Source organism: Nycticebus coucang, chromosome 3 (genome assembly GCF_027406575.1).
Source record: "Nycticebus coucang isolate mNycCou1 chromosome 3, mNycCou1.pri, whole genome shotgun sequence".
Taxonomy (NCBI): domain Eukaryota; kingdom Metazoa; phylum Chordata; class Mammalia; order Primates; family Lorisidae; genus Nycticebus; species Nycticebus coucang.
The window spans coordinates 23,386,683-23,406,608 of NC_069782.1; the positions used below are offsets into that span (position 1 = coordinate 23,386,683).

General features: G+C 42.7%; 1 protein-coding gene and 1 non-coding gene across 3 annotated transcripts; both read right to left on the reverse strand.

The window, feature by feature from the left end:
- Positions 1-10,531: 10,531 nt before the first annotated feature.
- Positions 10,532-19,069, reverse strand: SLC25A3 (solute carrier family 25 member 3). 2 transcript variants are annotated; one of them, XM_053585272.1, is made up of 8 exons: positions 18,926-19,069; positions 18,555-18,691; positions 16,452-16,573; positions 13,983-14,162; positions 13,069-13,250; positions 12,279-12,451; positions 10,952-11,062; positions 10,532-10,867 (listed from the first exon to the last, which is right to left on the reverse strand). In XM_053585272.1, exons 2-8 carry the CDS (start codon positions 18,685-18,687, stop codon positions 10,707-10,709), a joined length of 1,062 nt encoding a protein of 353 aa, XP_053441247.1. In that variant the 5' UTR covers positions 18,688-18,691; positions 18,926-19,069; the 3' UTR covers positions 10,532-10,706. The 2 variants fall into 2 exon arrangements, with proteins under 2 accessions (XP_053441247.1, XP_053441246.1); XM_053585271.1 differs by lacking the exon at positions 16,452-16,573 and adding an exon at positions 16,743-16,867 and having other exon boundaries at positions 18,926-19,053.
- LOC128582912 (small nucleolar RNA SNORA53) lies at positions 12,523-12,764 on the reverse strand. Its single transcript, XR_008379326.1, has one exon. It is a non-coding gene; the product is annotated as a small nucleolar RNA SNORA53 (small nucleolar RNA).
- Positions 19,070-19,926: the final 857 nt, after the last annotated feature.

Here is a 19,926-nt window from a genome sequence, read left to right on the forward strand (position 1 = left end):
GACTGGGAAATCTAGATGGGGCAGGATCTGAATCTCCACTTGCCTTCACTGGCTTCCAGGGAGGATAGTATGCGTGGTTGGGGCCCTAACTGAAGAAATGCCCCTCAGGGGGCAAGGCTGTTGCATTTGCTACCCAATTAGAGGAGGAGAAACTAGAGAATAGAGCGAGCTGTAGGGAAGAAATAAGGTAAGCCTTTCTGGGTCCTTCATGACGTTAGGAAACAGGGAAAGAACTATAGCCGTCTTAGCTGTTTGGGCTTCTGTATAACAAAATGCTAAAAACTTTGGGTAGCCTATAAATAACAGAAAGTTATTTCTCACTGTTGCAGACTCTGGGAAGTCCAAATCAAGGGGCCTGTTTAGTGTCTTGTGAGGGCCTGGCTTCCCAGTTCATAGGGAGCAACTTCTAGCTGCATCTTAGAAGGGCCAAGACAGCTTTCTGGGACTTCTTTTATTATTACCATTTCTTTAAGAGATGAGGTCTCACTTTGTTGCCTAACTTGAAGTACAGTGGTGCAGTCATAGGTCACTGTAACCTCGAAGATTTAAATTATCCTCTGTGGGCTTGGTGCCTGTAGCTCAGCAGTTAGGGCACCAGCCACATGCACCAGGGCTGGTGGGTTCAAACCCGCCCTAGTCTGCTAAACAAACAAACAAACAAAAAATAGCCAGGTGTTGTGGCGGGCACCTGTAGTCCTAGCTCCTTGGGAGGCTGAGGCATGAGAATTGCTTAAGCCCAGGAGTTTGAGGTTGCTGTGAGCTGTGACATCACAGCACTCTACTGAGGGTGACGTAGTGAGACTCTGTCTCAAAACAAACAAACGAACAATCCTCTCTGGAGCCTCTTTTATAAGGTCACAAATCCCATTCATGAGAGTTCCTCTCCCTGGTGACCTAATCACTTCCCCAAAGCCTCACCTTAGATCTCAACATACATATGAATTTTGGGGGAGACACAAACATTCAGAACATTGCAAGTAGTTTACCTAAAATGTGTTAGGGAAGTGGCATTTAATGCAGAGTTTGGGGTGTAGGGTCTGAATCGAAGGAGTCTTGCCAGGCCTCAGATGGAGACTGTCTTAAAGCAGTACAACTCATGTGTGATGATGATGTGACCAGAAGCAGCCGAAGCAACTGGACAAGGAGGTTCCAACATTTAAAACAGCAGTAACAATTCCAATTATTTAAAATACCAGAAAATGCAAACTAATCTATAGTGACAAACTAGATCAGTGGTTGCCTGGTGTTATTAGGTTTCTCCAGAAGAAAAGAAATAGGGGACAAATGTATAGACAGATTTATAGGAATCGGCTCACACAATTATGGAGGTCAGGAAGTCCCCAGCCTTTTGTTCGCAAGCTGGAGAACAAGGAAAACCAGTGTTGTAATTCTGTGAGTCCAATGGCCTGAGAACCCAGGGAGCTAATGGTGCCATGGTCCAAATCCAAAGGCCCAAGAACCAGGAGCACTGATGTCCAGACATAGGAGAGGATAGATGTCCCAGCTCAAACAGAAGCAACCATGCCCTTCTTCTACCTTTTCTATTCAGACCCTCAATGGACCGGATGGTGCCCACCAACACTGGTCAGAGTGATTGTTTTTACTCAGTCCACCAATTCAAATGCTAATCTCTTCCGGAAGCAACCTCACAGATACACCCAGAGGTAATGTTTTCCCAGCTATCTGGACATCCCTTAGCCCAGTCAAGCTGACAAATAAAATTAACCACCCCACCTGGAGAAAGAGATGGAGGAAGGTATAGGTTATAAAAGGCACAAAGAAATTCTGAAGCATGAAGAGTATTATCTTGATTGTGGTATTTTCACAAGTATATAAGTTTTTCAAAACTCATCAAATTATACACTTTAAATATGTTTACTAAACATCAATCATCAATAAATTTATTTTTCAAAAAAGTAAAATAGGCCAGGCGTGGTGGCTCATGCCTGTAATTCTAGCACTCTGGGAGGCTGAGGTAGGAAGATCACTTGAGCTCAGGAGTTAGAGACCAGCCTGAGCAAGAACAAGGAGACCCTATCTCTACAAAAAATAGAATAATTAGCCAGGCATGCTGGTGTGTACCTGTAATCCCAGCAACTCAGGAAACTGAGGCAGGAGGATCACTTGAGTCTAGTAGTTTGAAGTTGCAGTGAGTTATAATGACACCACTACATTCTAGCCTGGTTGACAGAGCAAGATCCTTTTCCAAAAAATAAAAATAAAAGTCAATATAGTAACATTAAAAAAAAACCCCACATAGCATTAAGCCCAGTTTCAAATGCCAAGCATGAAGGGTATCCAGATGCACCAGAGTTGGTTACCTCAAAAAGAAAAGCTTATGAATTCTGGGTGGCACCTGTGGCTCAGTGGGTAGGGAGCCAGCTCCATACACCGAGGGTGACAGGTTTGACCCTGGCCCCAGCCAAACTGCAACAAAAAAATAGCCAGGCGTTGTGGCAGGCGCCTGTAGTCCCAGCTACTCAGGAGGCTGAGGCAAGAGAATCGCCTAAGCCCAGGAGTTAGAGGTTGTTGTGAGCTGTGACACCACAGTACTCTACTGAGAGTGATGTAGTGAAACTGTCTCTAAAAAAAAAAAAAAATTATGAATTCTTACACCTAAGTGGCTCATCTCCAACCCTTGGACATTTTGCTATGAAAGAATTAGCTATACTCACTTGGTTGACCACCTTCAAATTATTGACTAGGAAGTTTTTTATATGCCCTGTATTATTTGAAAAATTGAGTGGTTATTACCAGAAACTTTTTTTTTTTTTTGTGGTTTTTGGCTGGGGCTGGGTTTGAACCCACCACCTCCAGCATATGGGACTGACGCCCTATTCCTTGAGCCACAGGCTCCACCCTACCAGAAACTTTTTTTTTTTTTTTTTGTAGAGACAGAGTCTCACTTTATGGCCCTTGGTAGAGTGCCGTGGCCTCACACAGCTCACAGCAACCTCCAACTCCTGGGCTTAGGCCCTACCAGAAACTTTTTTATTAGGGTTTTCCAGAGAAACAGAACCAATACAGGATGTGTGTGTGTAGAGAGAGATTTATCTTAAGAATTGACTCTCATGGGGCGGCACCTGTGGCTCAGTCGGTAAGGCGCCAGCCCCATATACCGAGGGTGGCGGGTTCAAGCCCGGCCCCGGCTGAACTGCAACCAAAAAATAGCTGGGCGTTGTGGTGGGCGCCTGTAGTCCCAGCTACTCAGGAGGCTGAGGCAAGAGAATCGCTTAAGCCCAGGAGTTGGAGGTTGCTGTGAGCTGTGTGAGGCCACGGCACTTTACTGAGGGCCATAAAGTGAAACTCTGTCTCTAAAATAAAAAAAAAAAAAAAGAATTGTCTCACATGGATTATGAAGGACGGCAAGTCCAAACTCTGCAGGGTGGGCCCTTAGGCTGACTCAGAGACTCAGGGAACAGTTTTGCAGTTCAAGTGTGAAGGCCATCTGCTGGCAGAATTTATTCTTGTTCAAGTGGGGGTGAAGGAATCACTTTTTTTTCTACTCAGGCCTTCAATTGATTGAATGTGGATTACCACTCACATTATGGAAAGCAATTGGCTTTTTTTAAAAGTCCACTGATTTATTTATTTATTTATTTGAGACAGTCTCACTTTGTTGCTGTTGGTGGAGTGCCAGGGCGGCACAGCTCACAGGAACCTCAAACACTTGGGCTTAAGCAATTCTTTTACGTCAGCCTCCTGAGTAGCTGAGACTACTGGTGCCTGCCACAATGCCTGGCTATTTTTAGAGATGGGGTCTCGAACCTGTGAGCTCAAGCAATCCACCCACCTCAGCCTCCCAGAGTGCTAAGATTATAGGCGTGATCCACTGTGCCTGACCCTTTCCCCTCCCCCCTTCCACCCCCTGCAGTTTTTGGCCGGGGCTGGGTTTGAACCGGCCACCTCCGGTATATGAGACTGGTGCCCTACTCCTTTGAGCCACAGGTGCCGCCCCACCTTTTTTCTTTTTTCTTTTTTTTTTTGAGAGAGAGAGTCTCACTTCATCACCCTAGAGTTGAGTGCCATGGCATAATCATAGCTCACAGCAACCTCAAACTCTTGGGCTCAAGATCCTCATGCTTCAGCTTCCCAAGTAGCTGGGACTACAGGCACCTGCCACAATACCTGAGTAATTTTTCTATTTTTGTAGAGACAGGGTCTCACTCTTGCTTGGGCTGGTCTCAAACTTCTAAACTCAAGTGATTGCCTCAGCCTCCCAGAGTGCTCGGATTGTAGGCACAAGCCATAGCACCTGGCCCAGGGTTGTTTTCTTGCCAGCCAGAGCTGGTGGGATAGGCTCTGGCCCTTGTAACTCTGAACTGGAATAAATGAGTAAATCATTATCTTCCTGTTTTTTTTAATCTCTCTTAAATGTGTACATATAGCTCACATTTCAGTGTTTAATATAAGTATTTTGGTCTTTAGAAGTTTGGTGATGTTTTTGTAACTAGAAACATCATAGGATTAACTCTTGTTATCAATTAGCCTATAGTAAAGTTAGTTTATTTGCCTAAAGTGACAGGGGTTTTTCTTTTTTTTTTTTTAACTTCTTCATGGGCTATGCAAGTTGATAATAAAGTTGCAGTTTTCAAGGACCTATCATAAGTGACATTAAATGAAGACTTACTGTTAATAGTTTATCCAGGAGCAAAAGTTGGGTTTACTATATTTTCAGATGTTAATGATAATCTATCATTTTGAACCTTGGCTAATGCAGCCCTCTAGTGCTGAGATCATGGGTCGTGGAGTAACATACTGCCTCTCACATGAATTATCCTCCATCTTCAACTCTTACAATATCCTGTATTCCACAAATCAAGCCAGCTGATTTGAATGTCACATTTTTCTTCATAATATTAAGTAGGAATTGTATCTGTGTAAGTGACACGTCCCCAAGGCTCTTTCTTCATTATAACAAGACTGTGGCTACCAACTGCAACAATAAAATAGCTGGGCATTGTGGCAGGTGCCTATAGTCCCAGCTACTCGGGAGGCTGAAGCAAGAGAATTGCCTAAGCCTGGGAGCTGAAGGTTGCTGTGAGCTGTGTGATGCCATGGCACTCTACCATGGGCGATAAAGTGAAACTCCGTCTCTATAAAAAAAAAAAAAAAAAAAGACTGTGACTACCACATACATTGCACTTCAGAGTCGACAGAAGCACACGTGAAAACACTGGAATAGTTGTTTTCTAAGAAACGATCAGGTCATGCTTCAGGAACTCTGGAGATTCATAAACCTTATCAATGGTGAGATTAATAATTTCATGCACTTCTAGGAATACTTCTAGTAATGTGAAGTCAGGGCAGGCTTGTAAGAGACAAGTGATTCAAAAGGTAATATCTGAGGTAAGAGTTGTCCAGCGTAGTTGATTTATTCACGTACCAATCCTTCTTTGATATTTCAGGGAAGGCACAGAACTAAATTATTCCTCTAAGTTTATTTTTTTTTTTAGAGACAGAGTTTCACTTTGTTGCCCTCGTTAGAGTGCAGTACCATCACAGCTCACAGCAACCTCCAGCTCTTGGTCTTAGGCAATTCTCTTGCCTCCCGAGTAGCTGGGATTATAGGCGCCCGCCACACACCTGGCTATTTTTTTGTTGCAGTTTGGCCGGGGCCGGGTTTGAACCCGCCCCCCTCGGTATATGGGGCCAGCACCCTACTCACTGAGCCACAGGCACCACCCTCCTCTAAGTTTAAATTAAGAGTTGCTTAACCATGTGGTAGCTAGGACTTTTAACATAATCTTTTCGGGATTTTAGATTTTTACTTAAATACAAAGCAAAATCTGTAACGATATTATCCAATTTCTTAGGCTAAAGCAGCAATGTATAACTTCTAATTGAACTGTATGCATCAAACTTCATTAACCTTATTGACACTGCCATCCTCAGGAAACTTTCACAAAATGGACATTTAGTTAAGCTATTACCTCTCTTTCTGGTCAATTTTGCTGCACCCATCACCGGGCATGAATAATTTAGTGACATCAGGATTTCCCCTGGAGTTTTAATCACTCTGAAAGGCAATATGAATCATGGTATTTGATCCTACTGGAAATTACTGTGCAATGTTATCCTGTCCTTGAATTATAATATAATTACACCATAATGTCATATTCTCTTACTCCACTGGGTTCCACTTCATGAACTTGACAGTAGACATGAAATGTAAAAACAAAAGATCCCTTACTAGAATCTTTATTTTTTTCAGAACATTTTTGCTGGAAAAAAAAATTATGTTTAGTATAATTTAAAAATCCAAAATCAAAGAGAATTCCCATTACTTTAATTGGGCATCTTCCTCGGCTTTAAAGGATGAAATGGTTGCGCCTCTATCAGAAATAGCTTTGAAATATGTCTCTAACTACAAATAGGAAGTAGTTCTCCTTGCTGTGAAGAGTTTATACTTTGTAAACCTATTGTCTTTCTTTTTTTTTTTTTTGAGACGAGTCTCAGTTGCACTGGGGTAGAGTACCATGATGTCCTATCTCACAGCAACCTCAAACTTTTGGGCTCAAGCCATCCTCTTGCCTCAGCCTCCCAGGTATCTGGAACTATAGGTACCCACCACAACACCCGACTATTTTTAGAGATGGGGTCTCTCTCTTACTCAGGCTGGTCTCGGACCCCTGAGCTCAAACCATCCACCTGCCTCTGCCTCCCAGAGTGCTAGGATTACAGTTGTGAGCCACAGCACCTGGCCTCTATAGTTATTTTTTTTGAGACAGAGCCTCAAGCTGTCACCCTGGGTAGAGTGCTGTAGCATCACAGCTCACAGCAACCTTCAACTCCTGGGCTCAAGTGATACTCCTGCCGCCGCCTCCCAAGTAGCTGGGACTACAGGCACCTGCCACAACACCCAGCTATTTTTTGGTTGCTGCTGTTGTTTGGCAGGCCTGCACTGGATTCAGACCTGCCAGCTCAGGTGTATGTGGCTGGTGCCAAGCCTCTATTACTTTTTTTTTTTTTTGCAGTTTTTGGCCAGGGCTGGGTTTGAACCCACCACCTCCAGTATATGGGGCTAGTGCCCTACCCCTTGAGCCACAGGCACCACCCCACCCTATTGTATTTCTTAAAAATAAAACATGACTCCCTTAAGACTGGCAGTAGAAAAGCCTCAGTGAGAGTTGGCTGACCTGTATACCTAGAATAGTTATTTTAGATCCATGGTCTACTTTTAGGTTGGCTGCACCAATATATAGTAGAACCTCTGCTGACTACCCAAGGGACTGTGACTGGTCAACATACAGAGGTAATCAACATAAGGAAGTAGGCCTACTGCTGATAAGTACATGTGGTGCATATCCAGGATATGAAAATTAGGTCAACTTAAGGAGGTGGTCAATGTAGGGAGGCAGTCAACGATGGAGGTCCTACTATATTTCCCACTTGCTATTCTTATAGTGTGACGAACATTCCTCCCAGTGGTCTTGGTCTCTGGGATTTGTCACTGTTGTAATCAGAAGTATGATGGAAGTGATGTCACGTGACTTCACTGTCTCTGTTGGTGCCCTGAAATGCTACTGGAGTCCAGCTGCCCTAAAGGCACCATGCTACAGACTTGATGAAAAAATTGAGCCACTAATAGGGACATGCTTAGAGAATCCAGTCCAGAAAAAGTCAAAAGCTTCATGAGATGCCCAAGTGTCTAGTACAGACACTCATGAATTGCTGACCCACAGAAATCTTGAAATTACTTTATGTCATCATACTTTGGATGCTCTGTCACCAACTACTGTGAAGTTAATACTGGCAAGTACCACAGCCGCCACTTGGTGGGGCTCAGATCCTCCACTCGACAAGAGCTCTTAAGTTTGGTCCAAATTTACACCCACAACTCTTCCTCTTTCTCTACAGAACAGGTAAAATAAGGTTAGAAACTTAAACACCAGGCAATGATATAAAGTTAACATGCAACTAGAAACATTTGGTTCTAAATTTAGTACAGATCTTATTTTACAGATTTATGAAAACATTTCTCTGATTAGAATCTCTTGAATAGTTAACCCTACCCAGATACTATACCCAAGGCCTCAAGACAAAATACATTTGAAAAATAAATGATTGGGATTTTATACTTCCTAATCAAACATAAAGGAAAACTAAATATGAAGATTAGATTACTTTCTAGACACTTTTATTTTAAGAAGCCTTTTAAACACGTTTTGGCTTAAAGCTACGATCAAAACCCAGATGGCAGAGTAAGCTATAATGCTTTCTTCCTAGTGGCACTCACCTACTTCAGCTATCAAGTAATACCTTCTTTTTTAGACTGGAAATAAGTTTATGGGAAATTTTCTGTGATTTACAAAGTTCAATTTGTGTGGAAATTTAGAGTACCTAAAAACCTGTCAATTATTCTGGTCCTTTACTTGTATTCTAAGAGTCAGCAACTTGGGTTACCTTCATTTACAAACAAGGACTAGTAGGTTGGGTGCAGTGGCTCATGCCTGTAATCCCAGTGCTCTGGGAGGCCAAGGTAGGTGGATTGCTTGAGTTTAGGAGTTCAAGACCAGCCTGAGCCAGAGTGAGACCCCCATTTCCAAAAATTAGCCAGGCATTGTGGTAGGTGACTATAGCCCCAGATACTTGGGAGGAAGCCCCAGATACTTGGGAGGAAGAGGCAAGATGGCTTGGAGCCCAGGCATTTGAGGTTACTGTGAGCTATGATGTTACAGAACTCTACAAGGAGCAAGAAAGTGAGACTGTCTCTCAAAATAGAAAAAAAAAATACAAGGGCTACTAAACTCATTAACATTAAAAATTAGTATATCGTAGGGTGGCGCTGGCCCCATATACTGGAGGTGGCAGATTCAAAACCAGCCTTGGCCAAAAACTGCCAAAAAAAAATAAAAGTATATTGTGGCTCACTACCTGTAGCTCAGTGTGGATAAGGCACTGGCCACATACACTGGCGCTGGCAGGTTCAAACCCGGCCCAGGCCTGCTAAATGACAAGTACAGCAAAAAAATAGCCAGGCATTGTGATGGGCGCCTGTAGACCCAGCTACTTGGGAGGCTGAGGCAAGAGAATCACTTAAGCCCAAGATTTAGAGGTTGCTATGAGCTGTGATGCCATAGCCCTCTACTGAGGGTGACATAGTGAGACTCTGTCTCAAAAAAAAAAAAAGTGTTTTTGTACATCAAAATTCATCAAAACCACAAATTATTCACATTTAAACAATTAAATCAAGTTTTTAAAAACTTAGTGTATGTTCCCTAAAAATACAGGAACTCTTACGTAATAAAACTTGAGACATGGCTTGCACCCGAAGCACACAGGACCAGCCACATGCACCAAGGATGGCTAGTTCGAGCCTGGCCCAGGCCAGCTAATCAACAATGACAACTGCAACAAAAAAATAGCCGGGCAACGTGGCCAGTGCCTGTAGTCCCAGCTACTTGGTACTTAAGCCCAAGAGTCTGAGGTTGCCGTGAGCTATGAAGCCATAGCACTCTACCTAAAGCGACATAGTGATACTATCTCAAAAAAAAAAAAAAATACTAATAACCTTGAGACATGACAACTATAAACAGGGATTTAAATAGTCAGCCAATGTTAGGATACATTTTTTCCTTAAGGTCTCAATTTACACTTAATTCTTTCCCAACTATTTTAGAACTGTTTTTTAAAAATTAGCTTTTAGGGTGCCGGCCCCATATACTGAGGATGGTGGGTTCAAACTCAGCCCCGGCCAAACTGCAACAAAAAAAAAATAGCCAGGTATTGCAGTGGGCACCTGTAGTCCCAGCTACTCAGGAGGCTGAGGCAAGAGAATCGCCTAAGCCCAGGAACTGGAGGTTGTTGTGAGCTATGTGATGCCAGGGCACTCTACCAAGGACAATAAAGTGAGACTGTCGCTATAAAAAAAAAAAAAAAAAACAGTCAGCCAATGGTTAGTTTGCATTTTTTCCTTAACATCTCAATTTACACTTAATTCTTTCCCAACTATTTTAGAACTGTTTTTTTTTTTTGTAGCTGCAACAAAAAATAGGCAGGTGTTGGCGGGGGGTGGGGGGGACCTGTAGTCCCAGCTACTCAGGAGGCTGAGGCAAGAGAATCACCTAAGCCCAAGAATCGGAGGTTGCTGTGAGCTGTGATGCTAATGCACTCTACCGAGGGCGACAAAGTGAGACTCTCTCTCTTAAAACGAAACAAAAAAAACCTAGCTTTTAAAATGAGATGGGCATACAGACTCATGCCTATCTAAAAGTAGTTTTTTGTGAGATAGAGTTTTCCTCTGTTGCCCAGGCTAGAGTGCATCGTCATACCTAACTATAGCCTCCAACTCCTGGACTAAAGTAATCTTCCTGCCTCAGCTTTCCAAGCTGGGATTACAGGTGTGCATTACAGGTGTGCCTGGCTGATATTTTATCAAGAGAGGTCCATGCTATTGCCCAAGCTGATCTGAAACTCCCAGCCTCAAGCAATCCTCCCACTTTGGCCTCCGAAAGTGCTAAGATAAAAGGTGGAAGACACATGCCCCACCTCTACAAAAAAAATTTCAAAAAATGAAGCCGAAGACAAATCATGAATAGTTGGGTTTATTTCAACAGCAAATTTGAAACTCTTGCCTTACACAAGAGCACTACGTAATTACATCAGGAATAGACAACTTCCTACACTGTCAAATATATAAAAGTTCCTTTTGTACTTTGACACTGATCAGCAAGCAGATTCAGTCCATATTTGCTTTGATCTATTTACTGAGTTAACCCGAGCTTCTTCTTCAGAGACTCTGGCATCTCCGGTGGAGGGGGGCGAGGAAGCCTGAAGTAGACCTTCACAGAGTCATAGATGAACCACTGTAGTGCAGTCAGAGTGCCAATCATGATGATACGGGCAAAGAGTCCCTTCCATACACCTGGTTCAAAGAGGAAGTATCAATGAAAAAATGCAATATACTCTAAAGTGTTCTTTGTTCTTCAGAGAAAAAAAATCATCTTACCTTTAAATCCAAGTCTCTGGAGGACCTGAGAAGCACTGCTACCTTTCTCTTTATTCAACACAGACACCACAGAATCAGCAGGGTGAGAAACAATTGCACAAAAGACTCCAGCTGAAAAAAGTCAAGATAAATGAACAAATACAGGGTTAAAAAAAAAATTCATCATAGCCAACAATCTTTTTTTTATGACTTTAAAAAAAAAAATTAAGCTCAGAAGAACCCAAAACAAAAAATAAAAAACCCCACATAACTCAGATTTAGGGTGGGTGAGGATGGTATGATTATAAAGTAGTCTACTCTATGTAAAATATGACAATCTACCAAACTGCAACAAAAAAATAGTCGGGCGTTGTGGTGGGAGCTGTGTGACGCCACGGCACTCTACCGAGGGCAATAAAGTGAAACTCTGTCTCTACAAAAAAAAAAAAAAAAGATTTTTTAGCAGGGTATGATAGCTCATGCCTGTAATCCCAGCACTTTGGGAGGCTGAGGCAGATGGATTGCTTGAGCTCAAGAGTTGAAGACCAGCCTGAACAAAAGTGAGACCCCGTCTCTGCTAAAAACATAAAAGACTAGCTGGGGGTTGTGGCAGGTGCCTGTAGTGCCAGCCACATTGGAGGCTGAGGCAAGAGGATTGTTCGAGACCAAGGGTTTGAGGTTCTGTGAGCAATGATGCCATAGCACTCTACCAAGAGCAACAAAGTGAGACTCTGCCTCAAAACAAAAAAACAAAAAAAAAAAAAAATTCAGATTTTAGTCAATACTTTCTTCTTGTACAAATTTTTTTTTTTTTTTTTTTTGTGACAGAGTCTCAAGTTGTCACCCTGGGTTGAATGCTGTGGTGTCACAGCTCAGAGCAACCTCAAACTCTTGGGCTTAAGCAATTCTCTTGCCTCAGCCTCCCAAGTAACTGGGACTACAGGCGCCCACCACAATGCCCAGCTATTTTTTTATTGTTGGTGCAATTGTCATTGTTGTTTTAGCTGGCCTGGGCCGGCTTTGAAACCTCCAGCCTCGGTGTATATGGCTGGTGCCCTACCCACTGAGCTACAGGCACCACCCAAAAACTTTTTTCTTGATAAAAAAAAAAAAAAATGGTGCAGCAGTGAGATCAATATATTCTTAAACCTAATAATGACATACTATAAAACAATTATGCTAAACAAAACATCCTTTCAGGAACTAATCAGGAAGTATTGATAAATTCTGAAAGGTAAATAAAATGATATGGGAAGATAAAACTGCTTTATAAACTTTGGAATAATTTTCCCTCACAGAAAAGGGCAAATGATGGAAATGATTTGTCTATAATCCCTAAAATTCATACCTATGTAACCTGCCACAAATGTTACAACCAGCTGCTCTGGCTTTGTACATTCACTGCGGGGCTTAGGAACCACAAACTTGTACAATGCTTCAACGGTACGTTCAAAGCAGGCGAACTTCATCATGGTGTATGGTATCTGTCTCATCCACAGAGGAGCAACTCCCTTGTAGAATCTAAGAAATTAGGAGAGTTATTTTACACAGTTGCACATATCTATCCAGCAGAGCTTTTCATCATTAACAGAAGTGTCTGCACACCAGTCAAGTCCTGATAGTAAACAATGGCAGCATAACTGCATGCCATTTCTATCAGAACCTTAGACTAACATGCAGGTATGTTTATCTCACATGCCAATGACTCAAGCACCTTTGACTATACAACCAAAAAAGTTGCTGGATGTTTGACTGGAACTACAAGAAACAAGAAGTTTGCGAGCAGAACTCAGTTCAAAATTCATCCACAAAGGTGGATCTAAGGAAGCATGTTGTGGCGTGATCACATGAAAATTCTTAACTTTGAATAAATCACAAGAATTCTAACAAGCCCTCTTCCAAAAGTTAACAGTAAATATTTAGGCTAAATACTAAAGTCACTTTTAGACTGACAAATGGTCTTTACTTGGGAAAAAAGCTCAATTCAGGGATTAAACTATATATTAACTTATCCATACCCAGAGAACTTATGTTCCATACACAGGTAAATATACATTATAGTCTTTAAAAAAAAAAACATGACAGTGAAAATTCCCTTGAGTTTTTTTAAGTGTAAATCTAGGCAACTGTTTACTTACGCTTTTAGGCCTTCTTCCTTATACATCTTGGGTACTGCATCTCTCAATGTGTTGGCATAACCTGGTTGGGTTTGAATTCGAACCTTAGCAGCTTCCATAGGAGCCAGGGCAATGTCGGCAAAGAATTCAGCACTGGCAGAGGCAGCCAAATATAGTGATGTGCGCCACAGATAGGTGTTCTCCTAAAATGAAAAACATAAGGATGGATGTGAATTGCTGTTTTCAATTTTACTTTAAGTGAAAGTTCTAGGCAACAACTAAACATCAGATATTTTTAAAGTATTTCACATCACACAACGCATGGGTAACCACATAATGAGGCCAAATATATGACGTCTCTCATAACCTCATTCACCAGTAACTACAATACATCGTGAACATTTTTGAACTAGGTGCCAAGTGTAGTTAGCCCTAGAACTACACAAAAAAATCCCAGAGACCTTTTCTTTATTACTTTTTTTTGTAGAGACAGAGTTTCACTTCTTCGCCCTTGGTAGAGTGCTGTGGCGTCACACAGCTCGCAGCAACCTTCAACTCCTGGGCTTAGGCAATTCTCTTGCCTCAGCCTCCCGAGTAGCTGGGATTACAGGCGCCTGCCATGATGCCCAGCTAGAGAGACCTTTTCTTTAAAACACTCAAAGTCCAATGTACTCAGAAAACAACATGCTATATTACAAAGAGCACTGTAATTCAGTGAAATATATTTTCTTTTTTTCAATCCTGTCTCTGTTAAACAGCTTTATGATTTGACACCTGTTGTTCACTTTTCTGGGACTTCAGTTCTAAAACCAGGTGCATGAGACGAAAATCCAAGATCTCTTTTGGTTTCAAAGTTGAACACTCAGGACTTTTCGTTCCAAAGTTAACTACAAAAAGTTAAGATGAAAAAAAAGAAAAAAAAGTTAATTACATACCTCTCCAAGCATGTTGCTATATAAGACTTTAAATACTTCATAAAAGCCAAACTTGCAGAGTCCTTGCATGGAGTAGCCAATGAAAGTTGGAGCCCATCCTTTAGCCAAACCACGAAAACCATCCTCTTTAAGTGTAACCGAGAATCCGTTAAATATGCCCTTGTACTTCTGGGGGTCCACCTTTATTTAAAACAAGAAAAAAATATTAAATGCACCAAAAACCTAACATGTCCCATAAATATTTAATTTCATTATCAATTTTATTATTTTGTTTGTAAAATAAATTTCAGTAACACAAAAAGTAAATATAGTAGTCCCCCCCTTATTCAAAGATTCAATTTCTGCAGTTCAAGTCACCTGTAGTCAACCAATGTCTAATATATCTTTTGGGTAAAAGCAACCACATTAATATAACTTTTATTGGTTACTGGTATTAACCTTTTATTTTGCATAATTTATAAATTAAACTTTATCAAAGGCATGTACATATAGGAAAAACATAGGTTCAGTACTATCCTAGGTTTCAGGTATCCACTGAGGATCTTGGGACATATCCCATGTAGATAAGGGGGGACTACTGTGTAAGTTCACTGCTTAATATCTGTCACTATGTTATTTTCATAAATGGAAATATTTACATATTAAGGTCTTGCTTTCTCTGAGTCAAGTAAGTCTTGGAGGGATAGTTACGAGGGTAAAATATCTGGCGGCGCCTGTGGCTCAGTCGGTAGGGCGCCGGTCCCATATGCCGAGGGTGGCGGGTTCAAGCCCGGCCCCGGCCAAACTGCAAAAAACCAAAAAAATAGCTGGGCATTGTGGCGGGCGCCTGTAGTCCCAGTTACTTGGGAGGCTGAGGCAAGAGAATCGCTTAAGCCCAGGAGTTGGAGGTTGCTGTGAGCTGTGTGAGGCCATGGCACTCTACCGAGGGCCATAAAGTGAGACTCCGTCTCTACAAAAAAAAAAAAAAAAAAAAAGAGGGTAAAATATCAAGTAAAATACATAATAAAACTGACTTTTTTTTTGAGACAAGAGTCTTACTTTGTCACCCTTGGTAGAGTGCCGTGTCATCATAGCTCACAACAACCTCAAACTCTCAGGTTCAAGTGATCCTCCTGCCTCAGCCCCCTAAGCAGCTGGGAGTACAGGTGCCCACTACAACACTCAGATACTTTTAGAGACGGGGGTCTTGCTCTTTCATCAGTCTGGTCTTGAACTCCTGAGCTTAAGCAATCCACTAACCTTGGCCTCCCAGACTGTTAGGATTATAGGCATGAGCCACAGTGCCTGGCCATAAAACTGACTCTTAGCAGATTTCTCATTACCCACTCCTACTACTTTTTAAAAATTAAAGCTACTGTCTGAATAATAGCTAAGTCTGTAGGGCGGCGTTTGTGGCTCAAAGGAGTAGGATGCCAGCCCCATATACCGGAGGTGGTGGGTTCAAACCCGGCCCCAGCCAAAAACTGAAAAAAAAAAAAAAAAAAAAAGTTAAGTCTGTATTCTTAATATATTGCTAGTCCTTTCAGTAGATTATATTTTTAAGTTTTGTGAACATTAAACAATCCAACTAAATACAGGTTAAAAGGTACATGAACACAGTGAGAATCTACCTTTTGCCTTAACAAATTTACTTCAAGAAACATGCATAATATGTTTTAGCAAAGGTATATTTCATATCCACTTTAAGGAGGAAAAAAGCTTTTCTCACTATTTCTGCCAGTACTAGAAGGACTGGTATACATCACCTTCCTCTCCCTCCTAATATTTCACTTTCCTTTTCTTTAGGTAAGTAGACTTCTAACCATGTTTGGAACAAATAAATTTTTGATGTCTGATTATTTGTTTTTTATGTCTGATTAGTCAAATTATCAAAAAATTTTGTATAAATATATAAGAGGCTATGTCCACAAAATTTTCATACTAAGATACTAAAAGAATTTTAAAGAAATCTACAAGTACTCTTTGCCTTGGTCTTATTAATAGATAAGGCACGTGAAGTTACTTGACATAATGCAGAACCATTTATAGCCAGAGTCTGAGTTAATACCCACACGAAAGAAACATTTCTTGGATTTTTTTTTTTTTTTTTGAGACACAGCCTCAAGCTGTTGCCCTGGGTAGAATACTGTGGCATCACAGTTCACAACAACCTCTAACTCCTGGACCACAACACATGGCTACTTTTTTGTTGTAGTTGTCATTGTTGTTTGGCAGGCCCAGGCTGGATTCGAACCTGCCAGCTCTAGTGTATGTGGCTGGCACATTAGCCACTTGAGCTACAGGAGCCCAGCCCATTTCTTGGATTTAAAGTAAAGACCACAACCTAAAGAAATTCAGGTGTGGTTTCCCAGAGGCGTTTCTAGCAGCTGTAACATCTTCAAATTCTCACTTGTAAAGTGCTTGAAGATTATTTAGAATTAGGTAAAGATACTTGAAAGATACTTTCAATGTTGTCATCTCAATACAAACCTGCATACGGCATTTCACTAAATCCAGGGGAACGACAGCAGTGTGTGTCAGACCACAACTTAAGACCCCACCAAAGCCACACAGTGCATAATACTTCGCCGAGCCAAATTCACAACTGTACTCTGTAATAAGATAAGACACACCATGCATTTTAAAATAAAACTCACATTACTGACCATCAACTTACCTCCTGGATAGTTAGGTTTCCACACAGCTTGTTAGTAGATGACTACATCTTACAGTTTAAGTCATGCTTCAACAATACGCTCTAGTCCAGCATGCAAAACAAACCTGCATTCTGCATTTAACCAGATCTAGAGGAACCAATGCTGTATGTGTTGTGCCACAGCTAATAATTCCTCCAAGTCCACAAAGGATAAAGAATCTGCCAGATCCATAGTCACAGCTATACTGCTCTGATTGGAAAAAAAAAAAATCAAATAAGTATTACTTCAGAGATGACTAAGGCCATAGGCATGAAAGAAAAGTTTATTTCCCTGTAAAACAGCACTGTCACAGCCAAACAGCTCTGGTCACAATAAAGTGGCTAAAAAATTCACTGCAAAAATCAGATCATTTAAAAATTATGCAAACTACTAGCTGTCTCTTATTCTACCATATTAATTTTTTTTTTTTTTTGTAGAGACAGAGTCTCATCTTATTGCCCTCGGTAGAGTGCCGTGGCCTCGCACAGCTCACAGCAACCTCCAAATCCTTGGGCTTAGGCGATTCTCTTGACTCAGCCTCCCAAGTAGCTGGGACTACAGGCGCCCGCCATAATGCCCGGCTATTTTTTTGTTGCAGTTTGGCCGGGGTTGGGTTTGAACCCGCCACCCTCGGCATATGGGGCCGGCGCCGCCCTACCATATTAATTTTTTAAAGTTTCTACATCACTGGCTTTTATAATTAATCTTAAAATTATTAAGTTATGGTCCAATTAATAATTGAGTTTTTTTTTTTTTTTTTTTTTGTAGAGAAAAGAGTCTCACTGTACCGCCCTCGGGTAGAGTGCCGTGGCGTCACACGGCTCACAGCAACCTCTTAACTCTTGGGCTTACGCGATTCTCTTGCCTCAGCCTCCCGAGCAGCTGGGACTACAGGCGCCCGCCACAACGCCCGGCTATTTTTTGGTTGCAGTTTGGCCGGGGCTGGGTTTGAACCCGCCACCCTCGGCATATGGGGCCGGCGCCCTACTCACTGAGCCACAGGCGCCGCACAATAATTGAGTTCTTAGGACTCAAACTTAGATCACCCAACAAGTAAAAAGTTCACAAAGTTCACCCCAGCCTCTAACCAGTACTCTCCCCACTTATGAATTGCTATAACATAAAAAGAGGTACACATAAATGCCTGCGGTCAAAGACGTCTAATACACAAATAACATTAACTTTAAAAATCAAAAGACAAAATGACAGAAGCACACGAATGATTTTCTTTTTAAACTTTCCATTTTACAGGCATAATGTAGATAATCTCGCGATTCCTACAATTCGGTTTTCTCGTTTTTCTCAATATACACTCCACTGGGGATTTAAAACAAAAACAGTTAAGATAAAGCTGGGCCCAAACACCACGAATCCCCAAGATCAAAGGATGCCCGCCAATGATCTCCTTTCTACAGCCTATCCGGTTCTGCAAGTAGCCTCCTCCACCAGTCGCATTAAAACAAGAGACCCATATGCAGCTAAATGGAAAGATGATTTACCTAGAGTCAACTAAAACAAAATATAAGAAACATTTGAGATAAGAATATTTTTTAAGAAAATTAAAGCCAGATTAAATAATAGGCAATACAGTTAAAAGTGTGGGTGGCCAAGAAAGAGCCTTACCTAACACAGACAGCACTGAGCTAACCAACAGTCAAAGGGACTCACAGGGAGGAGCTAGTCAGAGCCTCTCTGCCTCTACTCGCTCCGGGACGTGGAGGTCACGAAGGGACGCTGGGCCTAGGCCCCCACGCCCTTGAGGGAGGCCGAGGATCCGACACTGGCCTAAGGCGGAAAGGGCTGACATCCCAGGACGAGCAACTATCCTCCAGGCCTCGAAGGCACAGCGGACCGCGAATGAACCTAACGACAGTACTGGGGCAGTTTCTGAGCTCACCTTCAACAGCGGCGGCTGCCAGGTTCCGAGAGCGTCGGGGCGGAGCTGTGATCCCGAGGCCATCGTGCACCAGCTGCAGATGCGGCGCGTTGAAGGGGTTTGCCCGCGCCAGGTGCGCCACGGACGAGTACATCTTCCTGGGGGAAGAGGGAGCGGCGGTTAGAGGACAGGCAAGGTCCGGTCACCGTCGCCGGCGACCTGGGACCCCAACTGGGGCCTTTTCCTTCCCGCCTCCGCGCCCTTGAAGAGGTCACGGTTGCCTTCCCGGAAGAAGCCGCGCCTGACTGGGCCCACAGCCAGAGCAGCGGCCCCACAGGGGCTCTGGGCTCGGTTCCCCGCACCCACCACGAGGAAGGCCTGGCCACACTCACTCCCTAAGATGGCGAACACCCAACCGCTCCCTTGGAAAGGCTGCGGCTCACAGAGGGCGGTCGTCCTCCCGGCCCACAGATCGGTGCCCTTCGCCGGTCGTCAGCGTGACGCACTCTACGCATCACCACGGGCACGCGTCGCCCATTGGCGGAAAAGAGCGCCGGGGCGTAGCATCATCGCGTTCTCCTAGCAACCTTATCCCCGCCCCTGCTCTTCCGGCCCGGCAAGTGCGCAAGAGCATTGGTTCTGCGCAGGCGTGCATTCCGGGGCTGGCTTTTGAGTGGGCATGTGACCTTTACTTTTTGTGCCTTCTCCTCTCCTTGACTTCGTGCTTCAGTTCTTCTCACCCATGTGAGTCCCACCCTCAAGTACTCACTTAACCAAACACACAATACTTGATGATATGTTTAGCTGTTGCAATTAGAATAACCCTGCAGAATTGTGTGCCACAACTTTGGCCAATACTGTACTTTTTTAAAGTGCCATCCGTTGACGTCCAATATGGGCATGTCTGCATTTTTTTCATCAGGATGCAGAAGAATATTTTACAAGGAAATGTGTAGTAAAAACTCATTAGGGTGAAGCTTGCTGCTTCATCACAGTAGTCTATATAACGCATTGAAACATTCAATAAACGCTTAACACCTGGCGTGTTACAGAGACCAGCTAGAGCCAAAGCAGACTTATAGCAGATTGTGTGTGTATTGTTTAATAGGTTTTAAAAAATCTTCATTAGGCCTAGGCTCAAGCCTGTAATCCTAGTGCTCTGGGAGGCCCAGTAGATCAGGAGGTTAGGAATTTGAGACCAGCCTGAGCAAGAGCGAAACCCATCTTACCGAAAAATAGAAAAATTAGCCGTGGGTTGTGGTGGGTGCCTGTAGTCCCAGTTGCTCAGAAGGCTGAGGCAGGAGGATCATGTGAACCAAGGAATTTGAGGTTGCTGTGAGCCCTGATGACACCACTGCACTCTAGCAAGACTGTCTCAAAACAAAACAAAAAT

What these genes read in the sequence shown, in the direction of transcription:
- SLC25A3 (XM_053585271.1), bottom strand. Translation starts at nt 18,687, where the DNA reads ATGTACTCGTCCGTGGCGCACCTGGCGCGGGCAAACCCCTTCAACGCG. An exon ending in ATAGCAACATGCTTGGAGAG is followed by an intron (nt 13,251 to 13,982) that starts GTATGTAATTAA and finishes TTTTCATTTTAG; the next exon opens with GAGAACACCTATCTGTGGCG. An exon ending in CCAGAGACTTGGATTTAAAG is followed by an intron (nt 10,868 to 10,951) that starts GTAAGATGATTT and finishes TCTTTGAACCAG; the next exon opens with GTGTATGGAAGGGACTCTTT.